Genomic DNA, 12,783 nt, shown 5'->3' on the forward strand with positions numbered 1-12,783 from the left:
AACTACAAGTACGTCTGCTGCTAATTATAGGAAAACACTAAAACTTGTCATCAGCAACTACGACCAGCTGATCAAATACATTAAAAAAATGGGATTATTCAAATTCCCATTAATATGTAACTAGGATATTTTTGGCAGAATCTGTATGGAGATAATTTCACGTGCATGAAAAGAATATTAAGGATTATGAAATACAGTACTGTATATGGAACATAACTGGGTTCAGAGTTGGAATTTTGAATGCTGGTACTATGTAAGGAGACACCGAACCACAGAAAGGTGGATGCCGGTTGTGTACAAAAAACTAGTTGCTTTCTGATAGGAATGACAGGTAAAAATTCTTCTGGATTGATAGTGATTCTGGGTCAAGTGGTAAAGGATCTCGATTACTAAAAAGTGATTAGAGAAAGTGCTTCAGGTGAAAAGGGTAAATACAAGAATACTGGTTTTGAAGCTACTGATAACTAAGGATCTGGTAATGGTCTGTGCTCCATCCACTCCAGGGGCTTTGAATTCGCTCAAGTTAGCTATTTTCCTTTAGATGATATCTTCTGTAATTGCTGTTTCTCAATTCATTTTCCACCCCCGAAGTATACATTCTCTTAAATTCTGGCATGTTGTCCATCATCTCTTCTGTGAATACTGATGCAAAGTACAGCATGCCCTAAAAAATTTGCAGGGGTTTGGGTCTCAAAATCAAGGCCTGTATACAGTAAGGACACACCGCTGTAACATCATAAACTTTAGCTCCGCCATATTTAATGACCTCACATTGCTGTGGTGACGAAAGGGTGATCAAGGAGTACTACCTTGCCCTGGTTGACATGTGATTGCTTCATTTTTTGGTTAATACTCGTAAGGCTAAGGCTTTTCTGTGGCCAGGTATAACAAAATGAATGCCTTATGTTCTCACAGTCCTTCAGAAATAAGTGAAAAAGCAAAAAATTAAAAATAAAATAAAATAAATAAACAAATGACATGGACGAAGCAGCTCAATTTTTTAGCTTATTAGCGATGCAAAGAATGTCCTTTTAACAGACGTGGCAAGGTGAATGTCTGATGGTACTCTGGACAACTGGATATTGACTTACAATGTATACTTAAGCAAATATAGCAAAATTCTCTTGGGGTAAAGAATCATGACCGTCGCTGGTGAATTAAGTGATGTAACTCTGGTTTTTCTTATATTTGGGGCAATATTTTTTTTTTTTTTTGTCAGACGTAACAAGAACAATGTCTCACGGTCTTCTGGATGACCTGATATTGACTGACATTGCAGAATTAAGAAACTACAAGAAATCTTCCTTCATGTCTTGAAACAAGTGCAGTGTTGATACCCGAAACCCATGTACTGATGTACCCTGTATACTTTCATGTTTTCAAAATTATTTAAGATGTTCAGAGTTATTTTTGGCCACATATAGCAAAATGAATCTCACCTTCTTGTAGATACCTGGATATCAACAAACATTCCAGAATTAAAGAGATACATAAGAAATATGAACTCTCTTCAAACAAGTTCTCAGCTAGCCTACGGTAATGTGTTTATTTAATCAGAATACTTGCGGGCATTAATCCATTTATCACAAGTTTTCTTGTGTCTGGAAAATCTGTAATACTTGATGATCGTTCTGCTTGGGATTTGAGCATTGCTGGTGCACCCATATATTGCACAAATAACCTTAATTGTTGATACACTGGTCCCGGGACCAGACACAGGGACACACGGAGGTTACCAGATGATGCGTGTATACAACAACGATGTCACCTAGCTGTGCCAGGTGGTCTATCCTTACTGTCTCTAATCCTTGCTCAAAATGGCCACAAATTGCCAAATGGGCAAATATCATTTGCTCACTCCCCTTACTGCTCCTGTTGGCTACTCTCAAGTTTGTCCAGCAGTTGTATCTTCTCCAGTAGGGTCATGACATTCTTTTCTGTCTTCACTTGTTTGGGCACCTTCCTGTGGCTGGATGAAAGTGGTTGAGGGCTTTTGGGAGTCATCACAAGCACGAGGAGCACAGTTGTTAAGAGAGTAGAGTAGCACACGCACGAGATGGATAAGTGTTTATCCCGGACTGAGGCGGAGTGAGCATGCGTGGGCCAGCCTCCCGAGAGAAGAGAAATACCTTGTGGGACGCCAAAAAACTCGCGCGCTCCCCGTCCCAGCTGCTAACATGCTACCAACTTTAAAACCATCCAGAGACATTCTTGGGTACATCCTAGGTGTCATCCGCGTATAATTGAAGGTGGTGAATTAAAAATCCGCAAATTATAAGGCATGTTGTATTCATTTAAATTATCATGTGGTTGTCTGTCATCCTCCAGGGCCACGTTGTTTTCATCCTTTAGAAGGCCGACAGTATCCTTGGTTTTCCTTTTACTCTTGACCTGGCTGATCTAATTTCCTGATTGGCTACATTTAGGCCTCTTTTGTTCACTACAAAATCTGCAAGATGCCCTGACCTCCAGTATTTCTTCCATAACTAATATTTTCTTTTGCAGGCATTTCTAGATCTGATTCATCCACCTGGTCTTGTTCCCTCTTCTCCTTGTTATATGGGGTATACATTCCTGTACTGTTATCTCAAGGATTTCCATGATGTCTTGCATTGATTCTCGTATGTCTGACTCTTCTTTAACGATTTCCTCCCAGTTAATTCTCTATAGTTTGTCCCTCATGAGCTGGTAATCTCCAAATTTCAAAGATAGTGTTCCGCCTTAGCATTTAGGGGTCGCTACTGAGAGTTAGTTTTTCACCAACACGGACCTCGCTTACTATAACCTCTTCTGTTATCAAGACTAATCTGAAATGTTCTTCCCACTCGTGGGGTGGGTTCCGACACGTGTTGTATGAGGAATGAATCTTGAATGGGATCAACCAATTCTTCTCCCTTGGCTTGTGTGGTAAGACTCACCCAGTCTATCGTCTCGTGCATAACCCTTAAAGACCGGGGATGTTCCTCTATGTTCACTAAGGCAACCCCAAGTGACGTTCCTCAACGTTCTTAATTTTCACAGCATATTTTGAATGTCCAAGCAGGACAAAATACTTTGTATGTGATATTTATTTACTTAGCAACTCAACTGGCATGTAATCTTTGTCTCAAATCAAGTGGTCCAGTTACCCATCAGCTATCATGATGAATGCACCTCCTTCGATGTCTCATGACCCACCTCCCTCCTCCACACCCTCAACAGTAGTCCTATTCATCAAGAGTTGCTTGAATTGAGTGGCATTGATATAGTAAATATTAGTATTGGGTGACGAAGACAGTGATGGGGAGAAAACAAACCCAGATGATGTCGAATTTGTTGAGGCAGCCAGCAGTGGGGACAGTGATACGGACAATGGCGTTCACTCCCCCTCCCCACCCCGCCAGCCACTTGGAGTAACTGCATTTATTTAATGCCTGAAGCTCTGCTACTTCTTCCTCTGAGGCAGTCATTCCTATAGCACATGCCTACTGTCAGTTTGCTTGTGTTTTGTTTTATGCTCTAAAATCACACCAAATAGCCTAACAGTAGAAGGATGACACAATGAAATCTCATTTGTAGACTTAATAACATTGTCAGTGTGAGAGAATAATGAAATAAGTTAGTGGAAAAAGCAAGCCTACTAGTACTTACAGAAAAAAGAAAGCAAGCATTACTTTAACAGTAGTTATATTCATTATGTTACTGGATTGTACGGCATATAAGATGCACTTTTTTTCTGAAAAATAACTAAAAAATTCAGCCTGCGTCCTGTATGTGAAGTTGCTGTTTCCCTTAAGCTAATGAATCCTCCAGTTGCTGCCTCCAGTAGGCTAAATTCTACCTAACCCAACTTCAGAATTAAAAATATGTTATTGCTTACTTAAACACTTTATTATTTTTTAATAAATCAAAAAATAATTATTGAAAAAATAAAAACTCGATGATGATAACCTGAGACGATTAACGTCCGTACGGCAGACACCCAACTCTTAAAAGGTAACTAAGCACTAACCATTTCTGAATTCTTACAAGCATTACAATCTATTAATGCCATACCTGCAAATTTTATTTTTGAATCTACAAATAAACTGATACAAATAAAGATTTACAGATAACTTTCCTTTCATATTTGCATCTGCTAACATTGCTGGCGGCATTGTAGCCAGGTTAGACTCATCGCTGTAACCACCAGGCTACTGGGCCAAGCTTTGAGGTGTTATGGTTGCTTTTCAACTCGTATTTTGGGGTAGATAGTTTACAGAGCTTTCTTCATTTATTGTGAAAAAAGTAAAAGAAATGATTGTCTGAAGGGCAAACACATAAAGGGAATACTGTATATATTTCTTTGCACACAAGTTAGCTGGCTCAGTGGGAGAGTGGGAAGAGGGTGCGCCTTTTGGGGGAAAGCATTGCTAGGGAATCAGCAAAGGTAGCATCCCTGCTGGTCTGCGTTACTATGGTGAAGCTGGGAGTGTATGCAAATGGCAATTGTGTTAAACTTTTATTTGCCTTTTATTTACTGGTTTGGCAATACAGTATTTTATGTTGTAACTTATTTATTAGTAATATCCCTGCTAGCCAGAACCCCTCAAAACCGGAATTCTCCGATAGCCGGAATTGAAATTTTCTCGGAAAATAGTTCCCAAAGCAGGAATTTTCCAGAAAATTCCGGCTTTGGAAAAGATTTTTCGAGGGGCAGACTTTTTTTTTAATTCGGAGAACATTTTCCCAGTACCCGGAAAATTCCGGGGACAAGGGAGTTTTTTTCTAGGTTTGACAGATGAAAATCAGACGCATTTTCAGAAAATTATGGGAAAAATTTTCCATTACCCGGAAAATTCCGGGGGATGAGATATTTTTTTTTCCGTCTTTGAGAGATGAAATAGTGCATCATTCTGGAACTTCCAAAAACATTTTCTGTTACCGTATATGTCGACATATAAGACGGAACTTGAACCTTAAAAAAATCAGCCCCAAATTAGGGGTCATCTTAAACGCTGGGTATAAAATCCGAACTTCTACAGCCTGTGGTTTAGTGTGTATATTAAAATAATAAAAATGTATTATAAACCTGTCTAGCATGCCATAAAATAACAACACAATAAAAGCAGGTATCATCACACACCGCCTGCCATTTTCAACTGCCGCCGAAGTAAACAAACAACCGTCTTCAAATAGCCAAACCCTGGCTGGGAAGATGAGGGAGAGGGAAGGAGGGAAGGAGGGAGGGAGGGAGGGGGTGGGGGGGCGGGGGTGAGGTGACAGTGACACATTTGACAGTTGGCACCGAAGGTCTAGTGATGTCTTTATTTGTTTATTTATGTCCTTTAGAGTGAGTTTTTGTGAATTGGCCTTATTTTAAATAACCAAGGAAGTGTTGCTTAGCAGTGTGTTTAACAGCATCACTCCAATGGTCAGTGGGATGGTTGGTAAAGGACTACTGGGGCAGTAAGCTCCCAGTGGTAAGTGTCAGATTTGCGGTAGTCTTATACAGCGAGTATAGCTCAAAACCTACGTATTAAATGGAAATTTTGGGGGTCATCTTATACACCCCGTGACCTTGTATGCCGACATATACGGTACCCAGAAAATTCTGGAAAATTCCAGGGACGAAGGATTATTACCCGCTTTGAGTAATTAAACAGTCCATCATTCTGAAACTTCTAAGAAAATTTTTATGTCACCCGGAAATTTCTGGGGATAAGGGATTTTTGTTTCCGGCTTTGAGAGAGTTGTCTCGTTACCCAGAAATTTCTCATTCCCGGAAGTGCTCTGCACCAATTGTTCTGGCTAACGGAGATATCACTGCTTATTCCTCACATTTACTGGTACTGTAGATATTATTTTAATAAAACTATGGTTACAGGAGGAAAATACACACAAAAGGTTTTTCCTAAATACTTCTTGCTTATATTGCCATGCGTCTTATATGCCGTAAAATACTGTACTTAGGAAAAATTATGAAACTTTTTTTTATATAAGGGTTTTTGTTGGTAAATCAAAGCATGGAAAAAATTATAACTTTGAATTTTTGCAAACCAAAGCTTCGGAAATCAAGGACCTGACCTAAAATGGTCATGCTGGTGAACACACATTAGGTTATGGAGATGTCTATTGGGGAAATAACTCTGGTACAAGGAATACTGTACTGAAAACTAAAGAAAAGTCAAGTTAGAGGAAGCAGTGAACATGGTTTAAGTTAACGTGTGGAGTGCGAGGAATAAGAGGTAAAAGTGGAGGTTCATCGGGGGTCTTTCTTGAGCTGCCTTCTGTTTATCATGGTGCTAAAGGCACTATCATGAGATTTTAGAACTGATCTGTCTTGGGAGTTGTTTTACTCTGAGGTCTTAAGTGTTGACAGCAGATTGTATTGAAGAGATAAAAGTGAAATCTAAGAAATAGAATGGAATCAAAGGATATGAGCGTGAATGTGTCAAAAACACAAGTAATGATTAGTGGCATGGATGTAGGGCCTGTAATGGAAAGTGGAAAATGGCCATGTGCTATTTATAAGAACAGTGTTAGCTGTAATTCAATAATGCACAATGAGTGGGGAATGAGGGTATAAAAGAGGAGCAGTAGTGTAAATCACACTGTAGTATGATGCAGACTTCAAGTATGCTCTATATTTTTTTAATCATGTGTCCCAAGCAAGGATGTAAAAGGTCTGCATTGGGGGATATATCTCTGGACTGTGTCGATTAATTCTGTTACCTGGGTGATGTGATCAGTGGTGGAGGTGATGCCAAAGCTAGCTCAGTTGCAAGGGTCAGAAGGGGTTGGGAGAAGATTAAGGAGCTGTTGCCTTTGTTGACATCAGAAGGACCTTTTCACTCAAAAAGAAAGTTGTATGTATCCTACATAAGAAATGTGTTGTATGGTAGTTAAACTTGGCCAATTAAAGAAGATGACATACATAAATTTAATCTAACTGAAATGAGAATGGTGAACTGAATGTGTAATGCAACATTATGACATAAGAAACCCAGTGCAGTTAAGAGGGTGGCTGGGTATGGAAAATATTGGTGAGGTTCAGTGCAGAGGTATGCTAAGATGGTTTGGGTTTGTGGAGAAATAAAAAGACCAACTGGGTCAAGAGGTGCACGAGTTTGAATGTGCAGTGAAGGAGACCTAAGTGTTGGTACAGAATGACATGGGAAGAGGTTGTGAGAAATTATCTCGGGGAAAAAATCCGACTAGAGTTGTTGCAAGATACTTTGCAACCTGGAGAGCTGCATCAGGTGTATTCACAGTAAACTCATGCAAGTGTGGAATATGGCTGTAAAATGTTCATGATAATGAATCTGCCAAAAGAGCCAAGTTAAATATTCATACCAACACAGTAAACAAGACACTATAATCCTCTTACTGTACAAACTACTGCTAACAACATTTACCGGCCTGCCAATAAAGATAAACGAGACAAAGCAAAGCATACAGAACAATCTACTTGTGTTACCAACAAAATATATTCTACTTTGTATATGAATATGGAAACAGCAAATACAACAAGGCAAAGCACTTAACCCACCCACCCACACACATACACACACACACACATACATACATACACACATGTACACACACACACACAAATGCACAATATTTACTATTGCAAAAGGCCAACATTTTAGGCACCAACCACCACTTCTCCAATACCTTGGGATACATTATAGCTTTAGGGGTCAGCAAGCAGCTACCTAGCTACTGTTGCAACTGAAAAACAAGATGAGTGTGTCAACAAGGGGCAATAATTACAGTATTAACACCATATATCCAAATTGATAGTGATAATAAAACTCTTCATCTCAAAAGCAGTTAAAATTCACAGGTGACCTTCTTGACTTTAATAATTAATCTGTACCATTTAGTACATCATATAGGAGTAAATATCGCATGGAACTACACAAAAAAAAATTATTAACAGGGGCAGATCCAAGGGGGTCCTGGAGGTCCAGACCCCCCTTTTCATCAGAAAATTCCAATACCTTTTCTTTTGTAGTATTGTACTCAGGTATTTTTGAATAGTAAAAAGTAATAATGATTGACCTCAGTATATCTCCTAATATCAAGTGCACATGGCTTCAAAATGGCCTCAAAATGCTGATGATATTGGTCAGATTTCATAAAAGTTTCTGGGGAGGGTGGGGGCACTTACAGCACCCCCCCCCCCCTTTCCAGCTGGGTAGGCTCACTGCGCTCGCCATGTTCCCCCACCCACAACTTCTTGGACCCTCCCCCTTTGATATTTCTGGATCTGCCCCTGAATAATGTCAAAGGTATAGACATAGGTGGCTGACCTGAAATTATATTCACTAGTGTTTACTTGGGTTAATTTATCTAAAGGTACACACAAAACGTTTAGGATATATTACTGTATGTGTTCCTTCATCCAGAATCTAAAAGAAGTCCTGAACCAAATTTATCAACTACGGAAGATATGAAGAAGACCAAGAACCTTAGCTGCTTATTCAAACATTATTATTAATTAAGAATTAGGCCATGGATTTTATATCAGGGACAGGTTGTTTCACTGCACCTAGTTAAAACAATACTACCATGACAAAATAAAACCTTTCTCCCTTCAAAAGCATGTTACACCGATAACCCTGGAACTGTAAGTACTATAAAAAATTAACTTCACCTGTATGGGTATTTTGCATCAAGAAACCAAGACTATGCAGGGAAATTGAAGTTACCTGGTGTCAACAAATAACAAGGTCATAACATAATACCGGTACCACTGTGCTTCTGGGTACATACCTGTACTAATTTGAATTTATAAACAAAAGTCAAAGACAGACAACAATTAAAGAAAAAAAAATGAGAATCCAGTAACCAGATAAATTATATGCTAATAAAAATGTAATTACAAGAAAAAATATATAATTCTTCACAAGAATATGGTATATCCTGCCCAATCTGCAATCTGCCAATCCATGGCCCAATAAATTGTAGCAAAAAATATGCATAACTCTTACACACCCACACCTTCCAGGGTATGAAACCATAAATTAAACATGATATTATCCAAAATATTCAGTACCTATACACATGTAGACTCCAAGAGAGAATTATAATGTGATGTAATGATTATCACAGCAATAGAAAATGTAAACACAATATGGTATAAATAAGTACAACACAAGAAATAAAGGCATGATTCAACATGAGTCAGCTCTTATAATAAACTGACTGCAACTATTGGCAGAAGAGGAAGGTGGTATGGTAAAGACTGCCCAAAACACATTTCAAACACAGTACAGTGACCCCTCCGTTAACGAACTCAATCCGTTCCAGAAGGTCGTTCGTTAACCGAAACCATTGTTTCAATGGGTTTTTGGGTAATTGGTTCCAGCTCACCGAAAATTTCCTAAATTCAACAAAAATGGTAGAAAAGTTCACTTACTTTGAGGTGTGTATGTAGAAGGCTCCTGGATGATGATGATGATGATGGGATTTAGAATGGGGGTGGAGGAGAAGGAAGAAGAGAAGGCATTGGGGTGGAAGAGAAGTCACCCCATAGTGCCAATTCACCCATAAAATTTTAGCTCTCTTGGTGTAATTCAAGATATTTTCTTTAAATCAACACTGCACTGCATTACATATTGTCAATATGTAAAATATATTTCAAAATGACCAATAATTTGCTTGGAAACACAGAAAAAAAGCATTTAGTTGAAGAGAGTCTCAAGCTAGATGTTACCTCCAGTGAAAACAGAGAGAGACTAACTCCTGTTTGCTGTGTTAAGAGGCTGGATGCCGCGCATTAAACTAGTCACTTTACCTTCAATTATGTTCAATAATTGTTAAAATGACTAAAAAATTGAATATTAAACTTTTAAAATTATTGAATAGTATAAACTTCTTGATATTTACAAAAATAGTAAGGAATTTAAGCCCTAGAACCGATTAATGTATTGGCGGACTGATACTAAAGCTGGTTGCCCGGTCAGTGCAAGCGAAAACATGTTGAGGTCGGTTCGTAAGAACTTCGTTAACCGAATTTGTTTTCGTTAACCGAATTGAAGATCCTTATGGAAGGCAGTTCGTTAATCGAAATTACGTTAACCGAGGTGTTCGTTAAACGAGGGGTCACTGTACAGCACTTTGATTTACTTTCATTGAATCAATAATACTGTACTGTAGTATTAAATGTACTGTAACACACTTTCCAAATGCAAATAATACTCTAGGCAAGTTTCTTTACATCATTTGCCTGTCTACCCAGCAAGAATTGGGAACCTAAATATTAATTGATTTGTGGTTCGTGTTCCAGGGTAATGGTTAGCGAGCATAGTTAGCGAGTTGTCCAGTCTTCTTGGATTATTCCTTGACACTGGGTCATAAATTTTGTTTACTTAGGGTGTGGTTACTGACTTGTTAACAGCTTCTACACCTTAAACAAATTAACGTGACTAGTATATGATATTCCACCCAACTATGTACTATGACTTTATTATAGGCCTACTAAATAATTGTTTTCTAACTAGATAGTCCTTATTGGAACACTGGCATTCACAGCCTTGTCCTCTCCTCTTGTCTTTCCCTCCCCTAACCATATCTGCCCTCACTCTGCTTCACTCTAAGAAGTTGTGTGATTCAGAAAAAAATTTATTATTTGTAAAGTACTGTTGATCTGAATAATCAACCTCCCTCTGATTAAAGCTCACATTTTCGGGGATTTATTTCATCTTGGAATAAAAGTGTTCAGGCACCCAAAATTAGCACCAGTTCACCGGTATTAATAACAGTAACGAATATTAGTAAGTTAAAGTAATGTACACTAGTCAGCCTCAATCAAGTAGTCTCCAAGAGTTCCTTCCAGCATGCAAAATCTATTCTGCTCTTCATCCCAAAACACTTATAAAATTACAGGTACTGTAGTTTCATAAATAATTATATTTATGTAATGTAAACCCTTATACATGGCAGGTAAAAGAATCAATACAAGACATCACACTAGAGTGAAAGTCAAAAGACATTTTATGTTCATTTGTCACAGAATAACTCCTTTTATTATCTCACCTTGGAGTTAGGGCCTGACAGTTGGGTGTTCTCCCAGTTTGGTGAACTTGATCCATCGTCCTCAATGAGCATCTGCCACAAGAGAAAAGAACAAAGGATCTATAAAATATGTTTCAAAATTTCCAATTGTTTTATTTCTCCATGCAAAAGTCCCCCCTCCCCCCATTTTTTTTCTTTCTTATTCAGGGCAACTCAACCACAACATTCTCTTCCCACATTGTCCTTGTTTAGGATTACTCATTCACAAAATCCCATTCTTTTTGTTGTGTTCATTCCTTTATATTTAGCCATCTTAACTACATTTCAAAATACTGTTTAATAAATAAATGTTCATAATATGTTGGACATCTCTTAGAATAAACAAACAGACCAATACAACTTCTGACTAACATCAGTCAATCAAGGTAGTATTACACACAGCCACTCATGGACAACTGTCCCATAAAATCTCCTTCCAAAACTTTTATCAGTCACCAAAAGACTAATACACTATTACTTATCTTGCATATGCCAATTTGAGGTAATGTTTCCAATACTGTAATGTCTTTTGTTGAAGGCTCGCTAAATTACACAGGTAAATTCTTTTGAACTTCAGATGTGAGGAAACAGAAAACTACATATTATAGTGACTGTACTGTAAGCCCAATTCCTAAAAATATGTAAATCTACGGAGACCCTTGGCAAAAATACAAAAGTATTCTATAAGAGTTTTTTTTTACTGACCACCTATGCACATTTAAGGTGTCAAAAAAAATAAAAATAAAAATAACAATTGTCTACAAAATAAACACAAATACTGTGCAATACTAACTTTAGCAATCTCATTCTCAAAGTGTTCTTCTCCATGTGGTTCTTTCTGAGCTTGCTCTAGGAGGAATGCACAACGAGCAGCAATATAGTGTGAACGTCTAATCTTCAAGTACATAACCTGTAGAAATACAAACAATTAATAATTACTTATCCTAAATATAATTAGCTGGAGATAAGACTAATAAAACTGATTAAAAAGAAAACATTTGACTTAAACAGTGGGTCAGATAAATATACACCAGTACAGATCAAAGTAAATTACATTAGAGTGCAAAAGGTTAGAGTTTCTGAGGAGGACCACAATCAAGGCCCATTGAAAACCTCAAAGCTTCTTATTGTTTTGCTGAATCAAAAACAAGGAAAAGCATGGGTGTACAGTATTAGAAATGAAACTTGACGATGGAAGTTATGCAGATTAAGACCAAAACAAAGAGGCATCAAATGAATTGTTTACTGCAGTGTTTACAACAGAGGATGCATATAACCTAAACTGATCTAAGGAAAGTCAGATCAGTACAGCATTGACATATACAGTATAAAGTTCTCATGAATGTACAGTATATTGTACAGTACTATATATCAAACCAAATAATCAAAACTCAAGTTTAAAGAAAAGCCCTGACCCTGATAGTTTGCATCCTAGAGTATTAAGAGAGATTTGTAACAAATTCACAGATCCTTTTAGTACCTTGTTCTGCAGAAGTATAAACAAACAGAAGATCCTGAATAAGTGGAAATTAGCAGAAGGGAGTCCAGTATTCACAATGAGTGATCACCATTGCATGAATTATCACAGGCCAGTAAGCTTAACCTGCAAGTTCTATGTGTACTAGAAAGCATTACTGTATATTTGATGCCATGATGGGTCATCTACAATAGAACAACCTTGTGAAGGAATCCTAGTACAGATTTATACCTGGACACTCCTGCTTGACACAGGTGTTGGAGGTATTGGCTGAACACTTA

General features: G+C 37.9%; 1 protein-coding gene across 1 annotated transcript in view; it reads right to left on the reverse strand.

Moving 5' to 3' along the window:
* The window catches only part of LOC121855483 (unextended protein-like), a 47,240-nt gene that overhangs the window by 14,712 nt on the left and 19,745 nt on the right, over positions 1-12,783 (reverse strand). The window contains exons 9-10 of the mRNA XM_042350458.1: positions 11,819-11,935; positions 11,008-11,079 (exon numbers count right to left, since the gene is read on the reverse strand). Of these exons, the coding sequence (XP_042206392.1) occupies positions 11,008-11,079; positions 11,819-11,935 (189 nt within the window). The remainder of the gene's footprint in view (positions 1-11,007; positions 11,080-11,818; positions 11,936-12,783) is intronic.

This window comes from Homarus americanus, unplaced genomic scaffold, assembly GCF_018991925.1.
Source record: "Homarus americanus isolate GMGI-L3 unplaced genomic scaffold, GMGI_Hamer_2.0 scaffold48406, whole genome shotgun sequence".
Taxonomy (NCBI): domain Eukaryota; kingdom Metazoa; phylum Arthropoda; class Malacostraca; order Decapoda; family Nephropidae; genus Homarus; species Homarus americanus.